Source organism: Cetorhinus maximus, chromosome 8 (assembly GCF_964194155.1).
Source record: "Cetorhinus maximus chromosome 8, sCetMax3.hap1.1, whole genome shotgun sequence".
NCBI classification, from domain to species: domain Eukaryota; kingdom Metazoa; phylum Chordata; class Chondrichthyes; order Lamniformes; family Cetorhinidae; genus Cetorhinus; species Cetorhinus maximus.
In genome coordinates this window covers 111,693,350-111,718,642 of record NC_135886.1, presented here as the reverse complement: position 1 = coordinate 111,718,642, position 25,293 = coordinate 111,693,350, and the positions used below count along the sequence as shown (strand labels likewise).

At 41.5% G+C, this 25,293-nt stretch overlaps 1 protein-coding gene across 2 annotated transcripts in view; it reads right to left on the bottom strand.

The window, feature by feature from the left end:
- Positions 1-611: 611 nt before the first annotated feature.
- Positions 612-25,293, bottom strand: part of smarca1 (SNF2 related chromatin remodeling ATPase 1) — a 102,669-nt gene continuing 77,987 nt past the window's right edge. Inside the window, exons 18-25 of one of the 2 annotated variants that reach the window (XM_078547450.1) lie at positions 14,108-14,218; positions 12,110-12,223; positions 10,857-10,979; positions 9,539-9,671; positions 7,421-7,539; positions 6,942-7,154; positions 5,549-5,659; positions 612-1,113 (exon numbers count right to left, since the gene is read on the bottom strand). In XM_078547450.1, coding sequence (XP_078403576.1) covers positions 1,042-1,113; positions 5,549-5,659; positions 6,942-7,154; positions 7,421-7,539; positions 9,539-9,671; positions 10,857-10,979; positions 12,110-12,223; positions 14,108-14,218 — 996 coding nt within the window. In that variant the 3' untranslated portion in view covers positions 612-1,041. Of the gene's footprint in view, positions 1,114-1,492; positions 1,699-5,548; positions 5,660-6,941; positions 7,155-7,420; positions 7,540-9,538; positions 9,672-10,856; positions 10,980-12,109; positions 12,224-14,107; positions 14,219-25,293 lie in introns of those variants that run through there. The other variant, XM_078547449.1, reaches the window with a different exon arrangement.

Below are 25,293 nucleotides of genomic sequence, written 5' to 3'. Positions count from 1 at the left end.
GATAAATACTTATGCAGTCAAGGGCAAAATAATGTTGTGACACAGAAACTCTGTTTGGGGGAATGACTTGGTCAGCACTGTTCTCTTACCTTTGTAGGGAATGTTGGATGGAGAACTTTGTTGCCAGCATTACTACTTCTCATTTGGTCTCAACATTAACATAGAGTTACACAGAGCCAAGGCTAGCAGAAGTACTTCTGAAGGTACTGTAGGCTGTGCTGATATGGACAGTAACAGCAGTTCCAGAGATCACATTGGACCACAGCAATGGGTAGAGGAGGCTATGTGAACCCAAGAACATCGATGCCTTACAGTTACCACATTTACTGGCATGGAATGTTAATCAACTGGTTCATTCTTTCTGGCACAGCAACAATTGGCCAGGTCAGAATGGAGCTGTTGACTAAGCAAACTTTATAAAAACTGAAACTCAAATGGAACTTTCAAACACAAACATGTGCTAATACAAAATTGTGATCTTCCTAAACTGCACTTACAATAGAAGGTTAAACAAATACACTGAAACATTATTGAGGTTGAGATTTATTTTCTTCCTCCAATAATATTTCATTAGTTTACAGGTGAAACTTAAATAAAATAAAAGGGAAACATCCAAGAAACAAGTTACTTTATTAAAAAAGGAATTTTTGGTAAAGATCCTGACAAATGCCTCATTGAGTACTTCAAACCAAAATCTGCTCCAATACACACTCAATAAAAGAGGATCTCCAGGTTTTACTTTGAAAACAACAAATATATTAAAACACATGCAAAGTGTAAACCATACAAATACGAGTAGGTCACTGTACATACGACTGAAGGACATAAAATACTGGAATGGAATAGACTGAAAGATAGCATAGGACTAAAGAAAACTTAAATTTTTAAGTACAATGTGTCTTGCAAATGCATTTGTTATTCCATAAAATGTATTATACTGCATCAACTGAATACTGTTCTAATGAATATACAACTGAGCAAAGGCAACAAAATTAAACTATAGTGTTAACCAAGATGCAGTCTTCATTTGAGCAAGAAACTTCAATTCTTCATTTTTTTCCAATCTTTTCGTCCGGCCGTTTCTGGAGTTGTCTCTGCTCTTCTCTTCTGTGCCTTATAGTAAATAAAGAATTAAGATATAGATGAGATAAAAAAAATACAAAATCTGAAATAAAAACCGAAAATACTAGAAATACACAGAGCCATAGACCCTCAAAGAGAAAGGATAGATCAAGGTGCTGGTTAGAGGGCCTTTGTTCTGACAAAGCGTCTCTACTCAAAACATTAAACTGTCTTTCCTCTTTCAGATGCTGACAGACCTACTGCTAACTGCAGAATTTGAATCTAGTTATTGTCTTTATTAGTTAAACTTCACACATAGAACATTAAAATCCTTGTGCATCTGGCTGTCGTAGGAAATAGGATTCCAACTCCCACAAGGGAAACAACAGAGTAAATAGACAACTTGAGTACAACATCAGTCGTACCTTAAAAGACAATCTCCATTCTAGATTTTGCCATTTCCATGTACATATTAGAATCAGTAGTTCAGTCCCTTTGCCAGTCTATTGAGTAATGGCACAATCAAATGTAGCAGTAATCCATTCAGACAAGCAACTTCCAGGTATTATTCATGTTTTGCACTGATCTTAGCTGGGTCAGGAGCTTTGGGGGCAGCACTGATCTTGGCACTCTGGGCTAGGAAAGGGAAGAAAATTAAAATACATCTTCCAGGGTTTCTGTGCCCGATTGCTATCCAAGAATCCTGTCTAGGACGACACACAGTTTGGACAGTATTGGACACAATCAGCTGTGCTGCCCTTTCTGTTAAAATAGTCCACTGGCAATCAGTGGCTGGGCTGACAATAAATACCAAGAAGGATTATTTGGTTGGACACAATATTGGGAGGGCTGGCATCAAATGGAGGAAAGCATTCCAGCAAAAGATAGCAACTATGGAGAGGAGTGTAGAAAATGGGGGACAAATTTTAAAAGCTCTCACAGTCAATTATTACTTTAATTTCCTAAAGGTAAAAAGATATGATCAATTTTTAAATTTTTTTTTCCCCACTTACTTCTCTTTAGGAGTGAATACTAACAAGCTGGCTGGGAGGTGTAACTGAGCCAGATGGCATGGAGAAACTGAAGTCAGGCCAATAGTGATGCAATCATTAGAATATGCTACAACTGAACATCAGGAACCCTTGTCTTTACAACACAATCTCACTTCTGCTGCTGTAAAACAAGACACCAACCTTTCTATGCTAGTGTACAACATTATGTACACAACAGTGTAAAGTGGCTAACTACAAAAAGAAAAGTAGAAATAAATATTCACTGCCAGAAGCAGGGATTTTGTTTCTCTGTGGTAAAATCTATGTTACAAAGTGTAGGAGAGAGAATAATTTATGCGGCACTAGCTCTTGAAGTGTGTTTCATGGAAGTGTTCCCTCAATCATTTTCCAAATTCCTGAGACAGACAAATGAGAATAAACACTGCACAGAGAAGCCTGACATCTGTCTCCATCCTACAAGTGTTCAAACAGTACTTTTTGTTCAAGATTCAGATTTTTTTTAATCCCGGAAAATTTAATTAAAACGTTGTACAAGAAAAGCTCAACTTAATTTAAAATTACCCAAGTAATTTCAAACATCTTCTTTTGACTTTTGAAATACAAAAACTCATTTATACTTGCTCATTCATGTGAAAGGTGAAATCATTACACTAACTTCAATGGTGAAAGCAAAAACAAAGCAGAAAATCTGGTTTTGTTAAAATTATTAACTACATCAATTTTGTCCTTATATCCTTATGACCCCCAACATTGGAACAAGGGAACTTCTTTTTAAAGCAATTTTTTGATGTGAACTTTGTGTTTATTAAAATGAAGGGTTTTAATACTAGAGAATAATACTTTCCATTTAGGGCATTCAATCGGGTCAATTTTCACTGTCTTTACCAACCATTAACAAGGTGGCTTCATGATGGGGCTGGTAGTCTTAGGAACATCGAAATAGGCGTAGGCCGTTGAGTCTGTTCCGCCATTCAATGAGATCACGGGCAGTCTTCTGTTCGGTTCATGGGGGTGGGCCCTGCACAACGACACGCAAAATGACACGTGGTGACATCGGGCGTGCGTCCCGACGTCACCGCGCGTCATTCCGATCTTTAGTTCGGCAGGCGTGTACTGAAGCCGGCTGTGCGCCCGCCGAACTGTCAAAGGCCTGTTAAGGCCATTAATAAAGTAATTAACCAATCTGACAGGGCTGCCTGTCCAACCTTAAGGTTGACGGGCAGGCGAAGAGCCCAGGCGGCCTTTGCATTTTTCACGAAACCTCGTCCACGGGCGGGATGAGGTTTCACAAAGGGTTTATTACATTAAAAAAAATGTTTTAAACATTTGATAAACATGGCCCAGCTCATGTGACGCTGTCATATGAGGAGGCGTGTCTAAATAATTTTATTCTTTCTTTGTTTGAACCTTTCATTTTGCTCCATGCCTCAGGGAGATTTCTGCGCTCTTTTGTGCGCATGCGTGGAAGAGCGCAGGCCCTGATACCTTTCTCCTCCCCCCGCCCGCACAGGTAGCGCTACCGGGCACATGTCACGCTGGGCAGGCCTTAATTGGCCCACCCACGTAAACTGGCGGCATGCAGCTGATCGCGGGTGGCTATCGGCTCTGCGCCCGCTCCCGACTGGCCCGCTCAACGGGGAGAAAATTCTCCCCCACGGCTAATCTCTGACCTAACTACATATACACACCTTTGCCCCATGTCCCTTAGTACATTTGGCTAACAAAATTCTATCAACTCAGATTTAAAATTAACAATTGATAGAGCATCAATTGCCACTTTGGTGAAAAAGCTCAAACTTCTGCCACCCTATGTGTGAAGAAGTGTTTCCGAGTTTCACTCCTGAAAGGTCTGGCTCTAATTTTTAGGCTTAAACTCCTTAACTAGTGGAAATATAGCCTCCCAATCTATACTATCAGTTCCCCTTAATACCTCAAGGGTCACCATATCTTTCCTAAAGTGTGGTGCCCAGAACTGGTCGCAGAACTCCAGGTGTGGTCTAACCAGGCTTTGTATAGATGGAGCATGGCTTCTACCCCATGTATGATTTTCCTCTAGATATAAAGGCCAGTACTCCATTAGCCTTTTTGATTACTTTCTGTACCTGTTCATGGTATTTTAATGATCTATGTAACTGGACCTCCAAGTCTCTTCTGACCGCAACTATTTCAAGGTTTTCACCATTTAGAAAGAACTCTGTTCTACTCTTTTGATGTCCAAAGTGGATGACCTCACACATGGCTACAATGCGATCATCAGAGATGCAGTGGCTCCATTTGAAAGGGGCCTATCACCAGGCGTCCAGCATGCCTGCCTGTTTCAGGCCCATTTTAGTGTATAAATTGGGGTCCTACGGTGTAATTAGGAACCTAACAGACATTTTTGGTTGCAAGTGTTCAGAATATGCATCTTGCATTGTCCGAGTTCCACAGGCAATGGAACGGAAGAGGTCAGGGCTACTTTTAACTCCTGTCTGCCTCCAATCCTGGCCCCGGTGAGGCTTAAGTTAAGCCCCCAGTTTCTGTAACTGAAGCCCGTCATCTATAGCATCACCATAATTAATCAGGAGCTAAAAATAGCCCTGCCAGCCTGTATGTTGGTTCCCTAGCTCCAACCTGCCCCCAGGCCATTTTTGCGTAGGCAGGATGGGGGATGGCTGGCGTACCTGCTGCATGAGGTGGGTAGCTGACACTGTTCGTTAAGGACCAGTTAAGGTCAATTAAAGAAGGCCAACTAGGCATAAATTAGCCAGCCTCAAGGGTCCTGCCGGCAGCGAAGGCCAGCTTAGGTGCCTGGAGGCCTTCCGTTGGCATACACCAGCTAAATTAGTGTAAAAAAAAGTTCTATCAATCATTGTGTTGCTAACTAGAGGGTATAAATTTAAGATTGTTACCAAAAGAACCAATTTTTTTCATGCAATGTATTGTTAGGAAATGGATACCTCACCAGAAATAGTGTGGGAGCAGAATCAATCATAGTTTTCAATTAGGAAGCAGAAAATCGAAAAAGAAAAATTGATAGCCACAAGTAGATGGCTCTTTCAGAGAGCTGGCAAAGGTGTGATGGCTGAGTTGCAGCTTTGTGTGCTGTTAAGTTCCACTATTCTAATGTGGTAGAACTTCAATGCCAGAAAAACACCCCTTACTGCAGGAGGATAATTTCTCATTTCCAATACTAGTCATCTTGTGACCTCTCTGAGATTGAAATGATGGTATCTATGTCAGGAATTATGGTGTGGCAACTAGAAACTAGTTGAGATTACCCAAAGGGACTCCATGCAGAACACATACAGCTGATTCAAAGCTAAGTTGAAGAGCTGTCCAACCAGGAAGGATAAGTGTTTCAGCAAGTAAAGTGCTCCCTCTCCTTATGGTTTCCCCACATATTAGGTACCGTTGCTTAGAACTAGAGCTCCTTGTCAAGGCTACCCACACCTCCCTTTCCAGTTTCCCTCAAAGAATGGAATTTTAAATACCGCTCCAGCTTTAGGGCCTCGACGTTTCTTCTCAGCACGTTCCTTTTCTTCAAGTTCTGAGTTTTCTTTCTCTATCAGTGATATCAATGTATTGCAGCGCCTCTGAAGTTCCTGATATAGAAAAGGAAATGAAGGAATAAAAGCTGCGTCAATAACAAAACACTGGAGACAGGAATCTCATTGAAACCTATCACATTCTTAAGGGGTTTGATAGGGTAGATGCTGTGTGGATTTTTTTCCTGGCTGGGAATCGAGAACTAGGGATTAGAGTCTCAGAATAAGGGGTCAGCCTCCTTTAGTGCTGTAAATTTTCTATGTTTCTAACTACTTTGTAGAACAGGCACTAATAAATATGACAGTCATCTTACTACAAAATCCCAGAAGCAACAACAAGATATATGTCCTATCTAATGGCTTTAATGGGTTTAATTGAAGCTTAATAAGCAGATTTACTTGCCTTGCCCAAAAATTGGAATAGCCAAATTAAAGCTATCATTATGTAAATGCAAATGTGTTACACCTTGACTATTTGAAACATTAAATACATTTGGCACAAATTTGTAACTTGTTGAGGTTCAAAACAAATTTATTACAATATGCAAAAAGACTTCCCTGAAGATTACAGTCATGTTTAAAATTACATTAAGCAAATCAAAGCCGCTGTTCTTGGGCAAGTTTTCTATGTTAAAGGAACTTTAGAAATGCACGTAATTGTTCCCGAGTTGTGACTAAACCTTTACTAATTTAACAGCCATTAAGGGGGCTTTTTACCTCAGTACCATGTAGATCATGAATATGAATGTTACTATCATATTTGATTATACTGAATATACAATTTATAATTCTCCCCAAAACAACTACCACCCTGACATTTAGGGTTGAACTAGAATGGTGTGATCGTTATAGGAATTTTGTGAGGGATGTTAGTGCCAGATAATGGGGAGTTCCAGTCTGGAAGACCCATTGTCTCTATCAAACAGCTCCAGGATACTTGATAGCAGTAACAACAACTCGCATTAAATAAAGCACCTTAGCACCTTTAACAAAGAAAAACATCCCAAGATTCTTCACAGATGTGTTAAGGAAAATAAAGTTCCCTCTCCCCAATTCCAACATTGATCAGTCCCAACCTCAGAACAGCACTCCTTAAAGAGCTACTGTGACATTTGATCATTTTGCCATACCAGCCATTCTGTGGACCTACAAAGCAAGGTCGCCAATTTGCAGACAATCGATGCTGAATTAGAGTAGTTTCATACCTAACTCACTGCATCCCCATGTTTCACTAAATCACATCTTGTCCACAGGGGAGTTTTATGTAGAATTTTCAACCAAGTTTGATCAATTTAAAAAATCTAGTGAACATTTCCACATTCACTTAACACTTTCATACCATGGCTGTCCTGGACTTGATAAACCAATCGAATCTAAACTGTGGGGCATTGCGCACACACTGTCGCAGCTCCTCATACACATTTTCCTTATCGAAGCCCATCTTGTGCAGCATACAAATCAGGAAGCGGTCTTCCTCCTCTGTGTAATTCTTTCCTTTGTTAGTTCCATACTGAATACGTAGCTGATGGAAAGGGGCTTTATATCTCGCCATCTGAAATGGAGGAAGGGATGGACAAAAATTAGGACAGCGCACCAAGATACCAATATGTGCCACATCACAAAGATTGCCGCCTTAGATGTTTCTACATAGGCTGAGTACAAGTCAGCCCCTTTAAAATACCACGCATACGTGGCTGTGCAAAAAGTTTCAAGGGCGCATGCACTTAAATGAATAGGTTACGCACAACCAAAACAAAAGGTTCGAGGGAATGGTGCATGGCACTTGGTGAAAAATCTTGAATTGCAACAACAAATCACCTTTGCATCCAAAGCTTTCTTTATGCTAATCCGTCGTTGAATCCTTGACTCCCCACGCTCAATCTGGGCCATGATCTTCTCAATGTCCTGCAATTCATTGCAGCGCTCCCAGAAGACAGCTAAAATAAAGAGTTCAATTCTAAATCATGGCATTGAAACAACCTGCAACAGTTAAGAATACTTGATCACACAGCAAAATCTCAATTTTCCTTGTTCCCATTTAAACTTTCTTGGTTTTCTCCCAGAATTTCAATCAAAAAGGGCTGTTATTTAAGTCATTGGGCAGAATTTTACGTCCCGTGGGCGGGCGCGTGCCTGACCCGACTGGGCGTAAAATAGCGCGCGATGACGTCGGGCGAGAGTCCCGACGTTATCACACACTCGGGCAATATTTCGGTTGGCGGGCGCGCGTAAGAGTTGGCAGCACGCCCGCTGACAATTAAGAAGCCTATTAAGGCCATTAATGTATCAATTAAGAGTGATTTTTCACTGCCCATCCAACTTTACGGTTGGTGGGCGGGTAAATCGATCAGGTGGTCTTTGGATTTTTGAGGAAACCACATCCACGGGTGGGATGAGGTTTCCAAGATTAATTTTCAAAAAAACATTTTGACAGAATTTTTATTATCTATATGTTCAGGTGAGAGAGTCCTATGTGGGGACATTTTTTTCTGCATTTCATACTCTTCATTTAATCAAACGTTTTTAAAATTCTTCAGCTCCCTGAGGCAGCTCTCTGTCTTCAGGAAGCTTTCACTGCGCGCTCCCCTGCGCCTGCGCTGTCTTCAGCTCTCGCTCTCCTCCCGCCCCCCACCCCGGCAGCGCTGAGCTTCTCAGTGCGCGTTTCACGCAGGCTGGCCATTAATTGAGCGGCAAGCGCGAAATCGTGGCCGGTCCCGGGCCTGCCCATGGTGCCTGCCCAATGACCCGAAAATCCTGCCCCTTGTTTAAAACATTTGTTTTTGGATGATTTGGTGATTTTTAAAATTATCTTCCACTTTCTATTACCCATTAGAGGGGAGGCCCCCACAATGATGTGTAACTGAGTTTCCACTGTCAAAGATTTTTTATAAAATAAATAAAATATATAGATAGATATAAAAGATATATAAATAAAAGACATAGGTAGGTTGAGCGAGTGGGTGAAGATCTGGCAAATGGAGTATAACGTGGGAAAATGTGAAATTGTCCATTTTGGCAGGAAGAATAAAAGAGAAGCACATTATCTAAATGGTGAGGAGATCTGCAGAGCTCTGAGGTGCACAGGAACCTGGGTGTCTTACTGCATAAATCACAAAAGGCTAGTATGCGGGTAGAGCAAGTAATTAGGAAAGCTAATAGAATTGTTATCATTTATTGCGAGGGGAATTGAATACAAAAGTAGGGAGGTTATGCTTCAGCTGTACAGGGCATTGGTGAGACCACATTTGGAGTACTGTGCACAATATTGGTCACTTTATTTAAGGAAGGATGTAAATATGTTGGAAGCAGTTCAGAGAAGTTTTATCAGACTAATACCTGGAATGGGCATGTTGTCTTGTGAAAAAAGGTTGGACAAGCTAGGCTTGTACCTGCTGGTGTTTAGAAGAGTAAGAGGTGACTTGGCCGAAACATATAAGGCCTTGAGGGATCTTGAAAGGGTGGAAGTGGACAGGATGTTTCCTCTTGTGGAAGAATCTAGAACTAAGGGTCACTGTTCAAAAATAAGGAGTCGCCCATTTAAAACAGAGATGAGGTGAATTTTTTTTTCTCTCAGAGGCTCATGAGTCTTTGGAACTCTCTTCCTGAAAAGGCAGTGGAAGCAGAGTCTTTGAATATTTTTAGTGCAGAGGTGGCTAGATTCTTGGTAAGCAAGGGGGTGATAGGTTATCGGGGGTAGGTGGGATGCAGGCTTGAGGTTACTGTCAGATCAGTCGTGATCTGATCAAATGGCGGAGCATGCTCGAGGGGCCAAATGGCCTACTCCTTATTTGTATGTTCGTATGTTAAAAACTACGATGCAAAAAATGTAAAACTTTGAAATACCTTCTTTAACAAGATTCTTTTTTGATGAAACTTTGTTCTATGACCAAAACTAAAAGGTATATTCATTCTGTCAAAAACTGGGAACAGGTTTACCAGAGTACTCAATGACCTCTTCAGGTGTCTTCCCCTCAACTTCTCGGGCAATGTTATCAATATCGTCTCGACCATACTTCTCATTGGCTTTGATAAACTGGTTGAAGTCCCGTTTGTTCCAAGTTGTGAAGCCCTAGCAAACAATTTGTCAGGGGCAATTTGATTAATGCAATTGACTCTTAAATGCATACTGTAAGTTCATTATGAAACACAACGAACAAGTAATCATTAAGTGTAGCAGGTAATTTTAGACTGAAGGATATTAAATATGGAGGATTATAATTTGTCAACTCTAGTTAAATATCAATGATTTTTGAACATTCTAATTGTCCCACAATACAAATAAATTTACTTCCTAAAAATATTTTTAAAATCTAAATTGAAGATTGTAGTCCAATCTTATTGAGTTAGTAATAATATTGTCAGTAATAGCATTGGTATATCACAAGTGTAGATCACAATTTTAAAGCCAAATTGAGATTCCCAATCATCAGTTTAACGTCAATGGTCACTCAAGTAGGTAGCTAGGTGAAGAGGCACTCAAGATCAATGTCCAAACAACACATAGGACCCCAGATGTTGAGGGTGGACAATTTTTTCTTTTAAGATAGCAAACTCCCGAGAGTTTCACTCTCACAAAGCAGCGCATGAAGCAGCCAAAAAGCTGCTGTGATTGTAACTGGAGTAGACATTCAGCTCATGGCTAAATTCAAAACCCAACTGAGGCAAGGCCTTCAGGTCAAAACTTACTGCGTACAATTCCAATAGGAATTGGGCAATTTTACCAGCACACTAAAACATGTCTGGTGCTTTAAATTTTTGTATTTGTTACATTATTAGTTGTACCTGTTAATTGTGTAAGATTAACAATCTGTGGAAACAAGGTGGTGGCAAAGAAGATTTTTATAAAGCATTGTGTGATTTAGTTGGTATCCCTCCTCCTTGATAGTTGTTTTTTTTTGATAGCTATTTGTTGACTAGTTTCCTGGAGTCACTTGTTCATTAGTAGCTAGCTTAATAGTTCTGGTGTGTTTTGCTGCTGTTTTGTGAATGATACTCAAGGTGCAAATGTAAATTACATCGTCAACTCTGTTGATCAAGTGACAAAAACTATTTCGCAACAGACCCAATGCCCAGGACTCTCAACTTTTGTGAAATTTTTAGCATATGCTATATAAAGAAATATAGTGGCATCATTATATAAAAAACAATCCAGACATCTATACTTTTGGATATTCTAGTGACAACACTGAAAGCGAAGATGTAGAACTCAGCATTATCATTTTTTAAAACAACTGGAGTAGGTTTGGATGTACACCTGTGTAAGAAGCTTCTCTTTTTCTTCAACTTCCTTCTGATTCAGAGGCAGTGCATCATCAATCTTCCGTTGCTCTTCCTTTTGTACCTGTGCTGCATTGTGTAAGTCAGGGTTCCTGGGGACCTGGAATCATTTCCAAATTAACTTTAAGTCACTTACATGCATTACTCCAAATTCTTATACACTTAAAGTGGTATCCAGAGAAATGCAAGGGAAAGATCTAATTAGCTTATCTGCCTATGGAAAAAAAATTCCCACCCCCATCTCATAAAACAGGCGATTTCCAAGTTTCAGGAAAATGCACATTTTTATGGGCTCTGCAAAGCAGGTGCATTTCCTAGGAGAGCTGTTGTGATGATACGAGTTACGATGCAGAAGTGATGCTGATCTACGAAAATGAGGCTTGTTGGCCTCAATGCCATTGTCCAGCCCACAAACATTCGTATAATTTCTATACACTTTTCGCGTTCTCTCCTATTACTTCACAAAATGCATATTGTAGAAAATAGTTACACCTACAACGTCACATTTTATTAATGATCTAGACACTGAATAGATTACTGATCATCCTCTTTTCTTTAAAGGAATGTATAAGAATCGTCTTCCAAACATAATACATTGCATTTAGAGACATTAGTCAGGATTAGTAGTTGCAAAAAATACCAATGACCGTTTAAGCTTCCATCACCGATATTTATCACATGTGAGACCAGAACATCAACTGGGATCATAGTTGCATCTTTGAGGTGATAAGGAATTTGCCTCGCTGAAGATTAGCCTCAATTCTACGTTTTGTCCAAATTCACTGGCTCCAAGCTGAATAAGTGTTGTCTGCCATATAACAATTCGCCCAAGTGCCATTATTCATGCCTGGGTCTCAATGGTGAGCATCAGCATCAGTCATTCACGCACAACAAGAGCACCGACATTAAAATGAAACATGTGGTCAAATTTTTGATGCATGGTGAAGGACAGGAGCATCTCTCATCATGTTTAGGAAGCCCTGCCAGTCTGCTTCACTATCCCTGGGTTATCTTCACCTTCCCTGATTTCAGATACCTACACAAATGTAAAGGTGTTTCAGTGGGAAAAGACTGACTTTGTGTGATGCTGCTAATGTTGGTTGTACCTCAGTGCAACACAGCTCTTCCAGTTGCACTGTAAAGGATTTCATAATGGCAGCAAATTGGATATCAGTCACTTACTTACATTTGGCCAGGCACCACTACTGATAGACAATTGCACTGCAATACCTTGTAGCCTATGCTTTTTCTATAAGAAAGGATTTCTTTCTCCAGTAGTTCAAATAGACGTGGTGGAAAAAACTGGAAATCTTGAATACTTGGCTGTTTTGGCGGTCGAGGTGCCTATAATACACAATGTTTACAATCAGAACAGAAATATCCAGCATTTACAAATAACTGGTTTATTTAAAGACCTCTCCTTTCACTTTTTGGAAGATCTGTGCTTTATTTTTTTTTTGTTTTCAATAATTTCTTCGGTTCTTTATAAAACATCTCTAAGAAAAGGAAAATCATCTGAGACAATAATCCCCACATTTTTAAATTGCTGCGAAGCAACCAACAAAAAGTCATTACAATTTCAATCATTACGTACCTTTTACTGTATCAGAAAAGGCACATTCATTTTTAATGTAAACGCAAGCAATTTTCCTGGAAAGCACTCTTCAAACCCCAGCGGAGAGGTAGGCACGTGTTAACCCAGACCTCTGCCAAGATTGCTTTGTGCTTGCCTACTAAGGAGCAGTGAAAGATCAGGCTGGGTAACAAATTACATTTATATAGTATTGTTCAGAGAGAAGAACATCTTTTTACAGAGGAGGGAGATGGATATAAAAAGTGAAGTGAAGGAATTTAGAGAGGGGAGCACGAAAGGCACAATTGAAGACACAGGTTTTTCAGGAAGCTGGAGTCAAGCAAGATGAAATAGTTTTAGGGGAACCACAGGAAGCAAGCCTCCAAATTTGGAGTGGATTATTTGGAAAGCAGGGAGCGAAACACCCTAAAAGCAAGGTGTGGGAATTGACATGCACACTGAGAAAATTCCCAAAGCAAAGCATGGCAGGTTGAACCCCGTGAGGTTTCAAAGTTGGGGAGAGATCTTCCTCAAAATAAGGAAAAGAACAACTCAGTGATGACGAGCCCTGCTGTTAGCTCCTACCGATTTTTTGGTAAAAGTACCTGCAGGTAATTGTTAAAAAAAATTCATTCACGGGATGTAGGCTTCGCTGGCTGGGCCAGCGTTTATTGCCCATCCCTGGTTTCCCTCGAGAAGGTGGTGGTGAGCTGCCTTCTTGAACCACTGCCATCCATGTGGTGTAGGTACACCCACAGTGCTGTTAGGAAGAGTTCAAATCGCGTCAAAATACTAGCAACCCAGGACAGGAGTTATGGAGAATACAGTGCCCTATAAATGTTCAAATAAAAATTTAAAAGGACAATTTCATGTTATGAGACAGGGGAATACCAGGTCTGAATTTTTGTACCATGATCTGGTTTCACTGTTTCAAACCCAAAGATATCCTGTGATGTTCCCTCTGTTCAGACATCAGTGCAGTACTTCTAAACATTTCATCAAATCAAAACCTGTATTTAATACAGCACTCATCGTATAGAAGAACACTGGGGAATGTTGTAGGAGATAAAAGAGCTAGAAGAGCCAGGCAGGCCAATAATACGATCAAAGATAGAAATGCAAGCAGGGCTTTGAAAGAAGGAAAAGAGATAACATGAGATTTTTCAGAGGGAAGAACAAAGAACAAGATTGTAGGAACAGAAAGATCATTTTATGTGTTTTATTCCAATACAAGACACAATCGGATATAAAACAGTAGGCCTGTACAATTTCTGTCATGAAACACATTTCTTTCAAAGTTCAAATAATCAGGGAGAACAGTAGGAGGAGGATTTTCCCTGTGTGCTTGATGTAACAAAATCATAAACCCCATTCTTTATAAAACAGGCTTACAATTTTGTTACAGCGGGTGCACAGAAGAAAACTTTCCCAATTATTGGAAACTTGCTACAGATGAGCATGCTCTAAGGGTATGAACGTACATATGAAGTATGCTATCACATTGCAAAATGTTTATTTTGTTCCTGTGCTTTTGGACCACTCATTAGTTTTAATCATCATCTTAAACATCATCAGGCTGAAATAGTTTTGAATTCAAATTAGTAATGTTTTCCTTGAGGAAAGATTTGTAAACATATTTTTATTCACTGCTCTACCTTTGGGGCTCTTGGCTCACTGACACGTAAAGCTTCTCGGAAATATGCATCCACTGCATAATTGGCTTTTCGCTCTCGTTTGGGAGGTTCAATCCACTCTGTCAAACCAATCTGTTTATTACAAAAAAAAACAATTCTGCATTTAAAATTGGCACCAAAGTCATTAAATTTGATTTGCTACATTTTATATATATATATACACTGCATATAAGTTGATCTTTGAAACCTCCAAAAATCCTCCCAAAAATAGGGGGTGACTTATAGGTTGAGTATAAAATATGAACCGCTGGTGTGGGTGGTCATTATTTGGTAATTTGAAAAAAAAAAGGTAATTCATATTAAGTTAATGTGGCACGGTTTATTGAGTGAATTAATTGTACAAAGATGCCTTTAACCACAATCAAAGTGTTTTAAAATAGTCAAATTCATTGTCTTCAGTATCCAATGCACAGAGTTTATTTAATTTGTTGAGTCACTTTAGTTATGGCAACATTATAAAGATCCCACTCTGGACCAGACTTGGCACTTTTGCTTTCAGAATCATCCCTTCACCAGAAATATCTTTCTCTTCATCTACTGAATTGGGTATTCTGTATTTTTCGAACAATCTGATGACACAAATAGCATCCCAAAATTTGATAACGAAACCACACATCAGCAGGGCAGCACACAAATTTTCACTCCGTGAAGGTTTTTTCTCTGTCAACCATCCACCTTTCCTATTCCATAAGACATAGGAGCAGAAATTAGGCCATTCGGCCCATCGAGTCTGCTCCACCATTCAATCATGGCTGATAAGTTTCTCAACCCCATTCTCCCGCCTTCTCCCCGTAACCTTTGATCCCCTTACCAACCAAGAACCTATCTATCTCAGTCTTAAATACACTCAATGACCTGGCCTCCACAGCCTTCTGTGGCAATGAATTCCATAGATTCACCACTCTCTGGCTAAAGAAGTTTCTCCTCATCTCTGTTCTAAAAGGTCTTCCTTTTACTCTGAGGCTATGCCTTCAGGTCCTAGTCTCTCCTATAATGGAAACATCTTCCCCACGTCCACTCTATCCAGGCCTTTCAGTATTCTGTAAGTTTCAATCAGATCCCCCCTCATCCTTCTATACTCCATCAAGTATAGACCCAGAGTCCTCAAACGTTCCTCATATGTTAAGCCTTTCATTCCTGGGATCATTCTCATGAACCTCCTCTGGACCCTCTCCAGGGCCAGCACATCCTTCCTGAGATACGGGGCCCAAAATTGCTCACAATATTCTAAATGTGGTCTGACCAGAGCCTTATAAAGCCTCAGCAGCATATCCCTGCTTTTATATTCTAGTCCTCTTGAAATAAATGCCAACATTGCATTTGCCTTTCTAACTACCGACTCAACCTGCAAGTTAACCTTAAGAGAACACTGGACTAGGACTCCCAAGTCCCTTTGCACTCCAGATTTCTGAATTCTCTCCCCATTTAGAAATTAGTCTATGCCTCTATTCTTCCTACCAAAGTGCGTGACCTCACACTTCCCACGTTGTATTCCTTCTGTCACTTCTTTGCCCATTCTCCTAACCTGTCCAAATCCTTCTGCAGCCTCCCCGCCTCCTTAATACTACCTGTCCCTCCAACTATCTTTGTATCATCTGCAAATTTAGCCAGGATGCCCTCAGTTCCTTCATCTAGATCATTAATGTATAAAGTGAAAAGTTGTGGTCCCAACACTGACCCCTGCGGAACTCCACTAGTCACCGGCCGCCATCCTGAGAAGGACCCCCTTATCCCCACTCTCTGCCTCCTGCCAGACAGCCAATCTTCTATCCATGCTAGTACCTTGCCTCTAACACCATGGGCTCTTATCTTACTGAGCAGCCTCCTGTGCGGCACCTTGTCAAAAGCCTTCTGGAAGTCCAAGTAGATAACATCCATTGGCTCTACTTTGTCTGACCTACTCGTTACCTCCTCAAAGAATTCTAACAGATTTGTCAGGCATGACCTCCCCTTGATGAAACCATGCTGACTTTGCCCGATTTTACCATGCTCTTCCAAGTATTCCGAAATCTCATCCTTAATAATGGACTCTAAAATCTTACCAACGACCGAGGTCAGGCTAATTGGCCTGTAATTTCCCGTCTTTTGCCTCACTCCTTTCTTAAACAGGGGGGGTTACATTAGCGATTTTCCAGTCCTCTGGGACCCTCCCTGACTCCAGTGATTCCTGAAAGATCGCCACTAACGCCTCCACTATCTCTTCAGCTATCTCCTTCAGAACTCTGGGGTGTAATCCATCTGGTCCAGGTGATTTACCAACCTTCAGACCTTTCAATTTTCCTAGCACCTTCTCCTTGGTAATGGCCACCATACTCACCTCTGCCCCCCGACTCTCTTGAACTTTGGGGATGTCACTTGTGTCTTCCACTGTGAAGACTGACGCAAAGTACCTATTCAGTTCCTCCGCCATTTCTTTGTTCCCCACTACTACTTCTCCAGCGTCATTTTCCTCTGCCATTTCTTTGTTCCCCACTACTACTTCTCCAGCGTCATTTTCCAGCGGCCCAATGTCCACTTTTGCCTCTCTCTTACCCTTTACATATCTAAAAAAACTCTTGCAATCTTCTTTTATATTACTTGCTAGTTTACCCTCATATTTAATCTTCTCCCTCCTTATTTCTTTTTTAGTTGTCCTCTGTTGGTCTTTGTAGACTTCCCAATCCCCTGGTTTCCCACTGCTCTTCGCTGCATTGTATGCTTTCTCTTCAGCTTTTATGCTGTCCCTGACTTCCCTTGTCAGCCATGGTTGCCTCGTCCTCCCTTTAGTATGCTTCTTCTTCCTAGGGATGAATTTTTGCTATGTCTCCCAAATTACTCCCAGAAACTCCTGCCATTGCTATTCCTCTGTCTTTCCTGCTAGGCTCATCTCCCAGTCAATTCTGGCCAGCTCTTCCCTCATGCCTCTGTAGTTGCCTTTATTCAACTGTAATACCGATACATCTGATTCCAGCTTTTTCCTCTCAAATTGCAGGGTAAATTCTATCATATTATGGTCACTTCCTCCTAAGGGTTCCTTCACCTTAAGCTCCCTTATCAAATCTGCCTCATTACACATCACTAATTCTAGAATTGCCTCTTCCCTTTCGGCGTGAACATGGTCCTTGAATGGCTTTGTTCAGGCACGCATTCAAAGGTTGAACTATGGATGGTAAACCTCCTGCTATGTGGATGTTATTACTTCACAGGCACCTCTTAATCTCATTGGTTATATGGGATCTGAACATGTCTCACACTAATAAGCTACATTTGTTACTAGGCCACAGGACACCTAATCCACACGTTATCAATCCACAACTTCACTCGATCCTTATCTATCCTACCACTGTCATGGGCATTCTGGGCTCCTGAGCGAACTTGATGTTCGGCATGGTTTTACATTTGAAAATTGCCATAGTGTCTAATTTTGCTCTGTCGGCCATGCAGGCGAGTACCGCCGCCAATTTTGTCTTTTCATGTCCTATTGTTTTCACTAAAACTACTTTCATACCTTTCCACTCCATAGCTCAGTTGCTGAGCGTAATGAAATTCATGGGTGTTTCATCCACCTTGCTGATGTGACTTCATGGGTACCCATGTTTTTGTTTGTCTGATGAAGAAGTGCTGGAAACTGGTCATTTTAGCATTGAGATCTCTTGGTAGTCTCTGAGCAATCTTGGTCTTTTGCCACAACACTGGAATGTTTCGTTCCAAAAAGTGGCTACACTAACTAGCTGTTGCTCTGAAATCTTTCCTGCACTCAGGGTTTGATCTGGCCCATTTAAGTGCATATATACGCATTGCATTTCTGGTGACAATGAAACCATTCCGACGGTACCCTCAGGTACCCATTCCGATACGTGCTTCTCAAGATCAGGCCAGTGGCTGGTCCCTGTTCTTGTGGCACATTTGGTCTTTCGCATCTTCTTCAGGGCGGATTCCTTCTTCTTCGATTCTCGCACCCTAATACCTAATTCCCTCACCGCAGTACAGTTATTTGGCAAATTACCAAATGTTACTGCTTTAGCTTGAAAGCAGCTTCACACTCCATTCTTCTCACTGCAGGACCAGTTTCTGTTCATCACTCAGCATGTCGCACGCGGTCTGCTCTGCGTGAGCGTGTCTTAAACTACCACGCATCTTCCTCGCAACACAGTCTCTAATACCTGCTTGATTTCATGTGCTGTACATCCTTACAGTATAAGGTTAGTAAAACACGGGTTTCTGGACTGAAAAATTGAGACCAACTACTAATGTGAGTATAGCATTTCTTACCTTAAAAGGAGGGTCAATTTATATGCCGAGTATACGCAAAAGCATAATTCTTGATGCTAAAAAATGGGGTCCTACCTGCCAGGTTGACCTATAGACTGTGATCTATGGTATATGCATAATGCAGCATTTTACCAAGTTTAAGTCCAACTGTGCTGTTTCTTTTGTCGTGTGCTCAAGATGATTGGAATTGCTTTTAACTTCAGCCCAAAACAGGCACCAAGTCGGTGGTGCACCCACAATGCCCACCCAAATGCGCCAGCAGAATTCCTACACCATTTTCCGCTTTGGGTCTCATTTGAATTTTACCAGCAATTTGCAGGCACCAAGTGGACAGTCCGCTGGTTTTGAAGAGCCAAAAATAGTCTTGTTTCTGTATAGAGCCAGCTGGCAGGTCTGGCCTGTGGGAAAGAGCCAATCCCTCGAAGCTGGGAATGTGTGCAGAAGGTGACAGAACAAGCTGGCAATGGGCACTGTAGATTTCTGGAACCTGGAAGAGAATTCCTGCTTCTCTTGGCCTTCACAAGGATTCCCTCTCCAAAGATTCCCTTGACCATTTTTGGAATGGCTTAAGGCCACTGGTAAGGGCACCCAATGCCCGGCACAACTGGGCCTAGTTGAAAAACAAGCAAGCAGCAGTTGAAAACCATCCTCAATAACACCGTATCGAGATGCAAGGCTATTTAAGTGTAATTGTAGCAATATACTATTACAAAGGTTGCATTTGGATCAATTTTTTAATGTTCTGCCGTACAGTTCTTGTGTGATCCTCAATCCATTACCTCATTATTACCAATACCAGTGACAGACCTGTAAATAGCAGTACTTCAATCCACTGTTTTATTCCTCAAAATGCTTCCTCCCCCTCTCTCCATCTCTCATCTTTGAGCGTCCTCAGTTATCTGAGGGTTGTTAATGATGGCTCAATGTTGCCATGACATTACAAGGCAGCGAGGAGAAGAGGCAGATCCTAAAAACTACGTCAAGAGGTACACGAACTGAACTGTGCCATCGGCATGTTATTCTTAAGCACCACAGTCTAACCATCTGAGCTAACCAGGCCCCCTTCCTCTCCATATACAATCCAATTTTGTTTTTCACATCTCAAGTGGATGTTGTGCAAACGTTTCACACACACACCATTACACTTTCCCACCATCATATTGACAACACTGATATAGCTCATAAACTCCATCAAAGCTGCAACTTCATCAGTTACGTTTTCTGGTCAGAAAAACAATGGTTTTACAAGAGAGAGAGATGGAAAAGCAGGAATGAAAAGTAAGTGTTGACATAGATCCTGTCCTCAATTCCACAATCTTATGGGCGGAATTTTACAATCCTGCCGAAGTCAATGGATCTTTGAACGGCTTGCCTCATTTTACAGCCCCATCCCTGCTGCAACCACACTGTAAAATCCCACCCATGACTCTGAGATTAGGTTGTTTCCACTCAACCGTGGCTGACATTACAGGTCATTCCAAATTATATAATATTCAGTGAACAAATTACAGTAGCAATTTGAGATGACAAACTAAAGAGCAGTAAATGTTGGTACATTCTTAAAGTATGTCCTAAATTTGATTTTTCCCCACTGTAATCTATTAACTTAATAAACCTATTAAACAAACACTGAATATTATGTAGCCACAAATGATGCTACCAACTGCGAAATTCTCATATGATCTGGCCTCTTTTTCTAAAAGAACCACAAAAATACTACTGCAGGAATAGACTTTAATACGTGAAGCAATTGAGTAAAGTCGAGTGAGCCTCCTTTAGGATCTGGTCCCAGGACATCTTCGGTGGAGGTCAGGTGCCCTTTGGGAGAGGTAAGATGCCCTTTGGAATTCATAAAAGTAGGCACACATGTGCATAAAAAGTGTATAAACTCATTAACTGTCAAGCTCATCGGAACTGTCAACAGGTCTGTCAAAATCAACTGTCATAAGTGTCAAGAGGAGCTGTCAAAAGCACCTGTCAAGTTGTCAAGATATTTAAATGCCTTGCCCTTTAAATCTTTGAATAAAATGTCTAGAGCAATTTTTAAAAATCATTGCTTGCTATTTCACTCTATCTATTGACAGACGCCTGGCAGCTTCCATTATTGGATTCGTGCTACATGACTGATTTCACAACTATCCATTACCACAGTAGGGTGCCTGCCATATCACAGTTTGATTGACAGGAAAAGTGGTTATAAACTCTTTGATATGGGACCAGGAATTCCAATGTTTGGTGTTCTAAGGGATTGTGCACTCGAATGAATTTTTGTTGTTATAAGGCTTTATGCGGTTGAAGGAATATAAATGTGGTAAATGGGTTTTCAGGAATGAGATTGTTTATTTTCAATATAGTGAAGACACTTAGAATGTTATTTTATAGAGCTTTATTTATCTCATCCCTGCATGAGTCCTGAGGTCTGCTCATAGCGGATACTGGGTGAGTTGGCATTGTAGGTGTAAGGGCAAAGGGTGGGTGAAGGACATGGGTTGGCACTAAATTGACATAGGGGCTATAAAGGAAATAGTGGCTGGGCAGAGGGATATAGGTTGGTATGGAGAGGATGAGAGGTCATACGGGGTGGGCAGAGGGGCATAGATGGGCAAGGGGGCTATAAAGTGCCATGAGGGCTGGGGAGAGGGGCATAGGTTGGCATGGAGGTATGAAGGGGGCATGGGGGGGTGGTTGTGGCCATGAGGTAGCATGGTTTGGCATGAATGGGTCAAGGAGTGTGTGTGGGGATTGGGTGCTGGAGGGCTGTTTTATGTTCTATTCTTATTTAAATTTTGGACACAGTGCCAGAGGGCCCAAGGCAGGTCTTCCACCCAGCCCTCCTCCACACCTGGCAGCCTCCTCAGTTTTTTTGGGGCCACTTGCCCCGATTTCTAATCTAGCCTGCCTCCCCTCCCAACCCTCCCCAACCCACCACCCGGACTGAAAATGAGGTCCGGGCAGCCATTTTTAGAAGTTGGGTTCGTAGAGCCAGGAATTCTCCCAACTCTGCGCACTGGACATGCAGACGAAAATCCAGGCTGAAGATTTCGAAGGGGACTGGGAGACAGAAAGCCGAAAAAAGCAGAATAACATCCACAAGAGCAGGGTTGGGAAGCAGAATGCGAGTGGAAGAGGGAACAGCAGCCAGAATGGGATTGGGTCCCAAAACACCACCATGACTGGGAGGAAATACACAAAGAGGAATGGGATCAAGAACGGAGCATCAACAGGAGAAGGAGTTGGGGACAACAAAAGTCACAGTGTGAATAGGAACACAAGCAAAAGTAGGAATAGGGATCAAAATGGGATCTGAGCCAAAGTGGGTGGGAAGGAGACACATGTGGTGGCCCCTAGAAATCGTAGTCTGTTACAAAAATTCCTAATATCATAGGAAATAAGAGCCATTTGGCACACTAAGCCTGCTCTGCCATTGGATAAGATCATTGATGATCTGATTGTGGCCTGAACTCCATTTTCCTGTCTGTCCCCCATAACCTTTAAGCCCCTTGTCCATCAAAAAAACTTTCTAACTCAGTCTCGAATATATTCAACGACCCAGTCTCCACTGCTCTCTGGGGACGAGAGTTCCAAGGGCTAACGACCCCAACCAGAAGAAATTCCTTCTCATCTCCATCTTAAATAGGAGACCCCTTGTTTTTAAACTGTGCTCCGTAGTTCTAGATTCCCCCAAGAGAGGAAACATCCTCCCAGCAACTATCTTGTTGAGTCTCATTAGAATTTTTTATGTTTCAATAAGATCGCCTCTCATTCTTTAAAACTCCCATGAGTATAGGCCCAATCTGCTCAACCGTTCCTCATAAGACAACACCTTCATCCCAGGAATCAGCCTTCAGAACTGCTCTGAACTGCTTCCAATGCAACCATATCTCTCTCCAAGTAAAGAGAACAAAACTGTACACAGTACTCCAGGTGCGGTCTCACCATTGCCTTGTACAGGTGTAACAAGACTTCTCTATTTTTATACGCCATCCCTCTTACAATAAAGGCCAACATTCTAGTTGCCTTCCTGAATCCTTGCTATACCTAAGCATGCCCAGCTTTTAAATTTATAATGGAAACAGGAACACACATTAGCTGAACAGAAATAATGAAGTATGTGGAGGCAAATTACACATGGAGCTCAGAATGTTGGGGTGCACCCTGTGCTGTTAGGACAGAAAAAAAGTGTCAACATTATTGTTTAAATTTATTGATTTTTAAAATATATATATGTAATGTAATTGTTAGCACTGACTGGGAAAATTGAGCAACTGGTTAGTTTTATAGTACTTGCTTATTTGTGTTTTTTTTTATTCATTCATGGGATGTGGGCTTTGTGGCTAGGCCAGCATTTAGTGCCCATCCCTAGTTGTGCTTGAGAAGGTGGTGGTCAGCTGCCTTCTTGAACCGCTGCAGTCCCTGTGCTGTAGGTATACCAACAGTGCCGTCAGGGAGTTCCAGGATTTTGATCCAGTGACAGTGAAGGAACAGCGATATATTTCCAAATCAGGATGGTGAGCGACTTGGAGGGGAACTTCCAGGTGGTGCTGTTGCCATCCGTCTGCTGCCCTTGTCCTTCTAGATAATAGCGGTTGTGGGTTTTGAAGGTGCTGCCTAAGGAGCATTGGTGAATTCCTGCAGTGCACCTTGTAGATGGTACACCTTGCTGCCACTGTTCGTCAGTGGTGGAGGGAGTGAATGTTTGTGGAAAAGGTGCCAATCAAGCAGGCTGCTTTGTCCTGGATGTCGTGAAGCTCCTTGAATATTGTTGGAGCTGCATCACACACCTGACTTGTGCCTTGTAGATGGTGGGGAGTCAGGAGGTGAGTTACTAACCGCAGGATTCCTAGCCTCTGACCTGCTCTTGTAGCCACAGTATTTATATGGTTAGTCCAGTTGAGTTTCTAGTCAATGGTAACCCCCAGTATGTTGACAGTGGGGGATTGAGCGATGGTAATGCCCTTGAATGTCGAGGGGCGATGGTTAGATTCTCTCTTGCTGGAGAAACTCATTGCCTGACACTTATCTGGCGCAAATGTTATTTGCCACTTGTCAGCCCAAGCCTGGATGTTGTCCAGGTCTTACTGCATATGGACATGGATTGCTTCAGTGTCTTAGGAGTCGCGAATGGTGCTGAACATTGTGCAATCATCAGCAAACATCTCCACTTCTGACCTTATGATGGAAGGAAGGTCATTGATGAAGCAGCTGAAGATGGTTGGGCCGAGGACACTACCCTGAGGAACTCATGCAGTGATGTCCTGGAGCTGAGATTACTGACCTCCAACAACCACAACCATCTTCCTTTGTACTAGGTATGACTCCAACCAACGGAGAATTTCCACCCTAATTCCCTTTGACTCTAGTTTTGCTAGGGCTCCTTGATGCCACCATTGGTCAAATGCTGCCTTGATGTCAAGGGCAGTCACTCTCCAAGTGAGCAATTAGATTCCTCGGCTCTGTGTTGGTTTCTCATTCATCGCCACTACAGTCATATACCAGCTGAAAGTAAATTATTTTGATTTATTCAATGTCAAGTCAATCAGATTTGTTTAACAACTTTACAGATGAGTGGTTACTGGAGCCAATAGTGATTTAACTTTTGGCCAAAGTGTGACACCAACAGGCATGTGTTATGCTCAAGACGTTTAAGGCTTATTTTCACATTTATACTTCAGATCTAAAACCTATATCATGAAGCCAAGTTTTTTCAACTCAACAATTTTTGTAGCATTCCATTAATGAAATCGAACTTGGTGAGTGCAACAAATTAAAATGCAAGGTACAACACTTTTACAGTGCAAGTAGCTAATCCAGATAAACTACATTTTCTCAACCATAATTCACTACAAATAACACAGGGTGAATTTGGCAGATTCTATTTCTGTGGAGCTCTGACCTTTAATTGTACTGTATTATAGTTTATTTTTTGCTATAACTTTAGAACATAAATGATCTGAACAGTTGGATTTGACAGGCTTCAGGAAAGGTGTATCTGTAATTTTCCACAATTTTGGGAGAATCTATTAAGTAATGGGAGGCTATTTTGGGCAATGGATGGTTATAGACATTATAACTAAACCTCAGTTTAGCCAGAGATTTTTCAAAGCCAGTATTTAAGCAAATAAACAAAATGATCTAACATACCTTGCAACAAGATATAACTCCACCAGTTGTCAAGTGGTCAATGTTCACATGACATGTGAATGTACTTAGGTAAAAATTATTAATATAGTCTTCTCAGCACTACTTCAAAATAACCCTTGAAAATAATGCTGCTGAGGAAAATATATAGGAAAAAAGACAAGGAATAAACTGACGAGTCATGTGCATTGTTGCTCCACTAGATGTTGGTTGTATTTGTGAATACACGGGCCTCGATCACACTGGGACACAGGTGTACAGAGGCTGGGATATGCTCTCCGCGACCCTGTTCACATGGTTCCAAGAAGCACATTAAACCCATGTTGGGACCTCATTAAAATGATTTAAAAATTGCACCACCCATGCAATTGATTGACTGCATGCCTGTTTTGGGAGGCCCTTAAGACCATCCCTCACACACACTTATTTCTCACAAAAGAAGGTAATGCACAACCTGCTGCCACTGGAAATGACTGAGCCTGCCGGCACACCCTCTCTCCCATGGAAGAAAATGCATTGGCCATCACAGATAGGGGGAAGAATCAAGGCCGTGGTGAGCTGCAACACTGGAGGGGAAATCTTGCAGATGTTCCTTCACATCATCCTCTGCCTAGACGCTCTCCCTACATGCTCCACATGACAAACTGCAGCTGCTTTCACCTGTTACTTCTTCCACTGCTTTGGAAAGGATCTTCCATCAATTTTCCCAATCCTGCCATGATCCTAAGCCATCTTGTTGGGCCAGACTGGTTAAATAG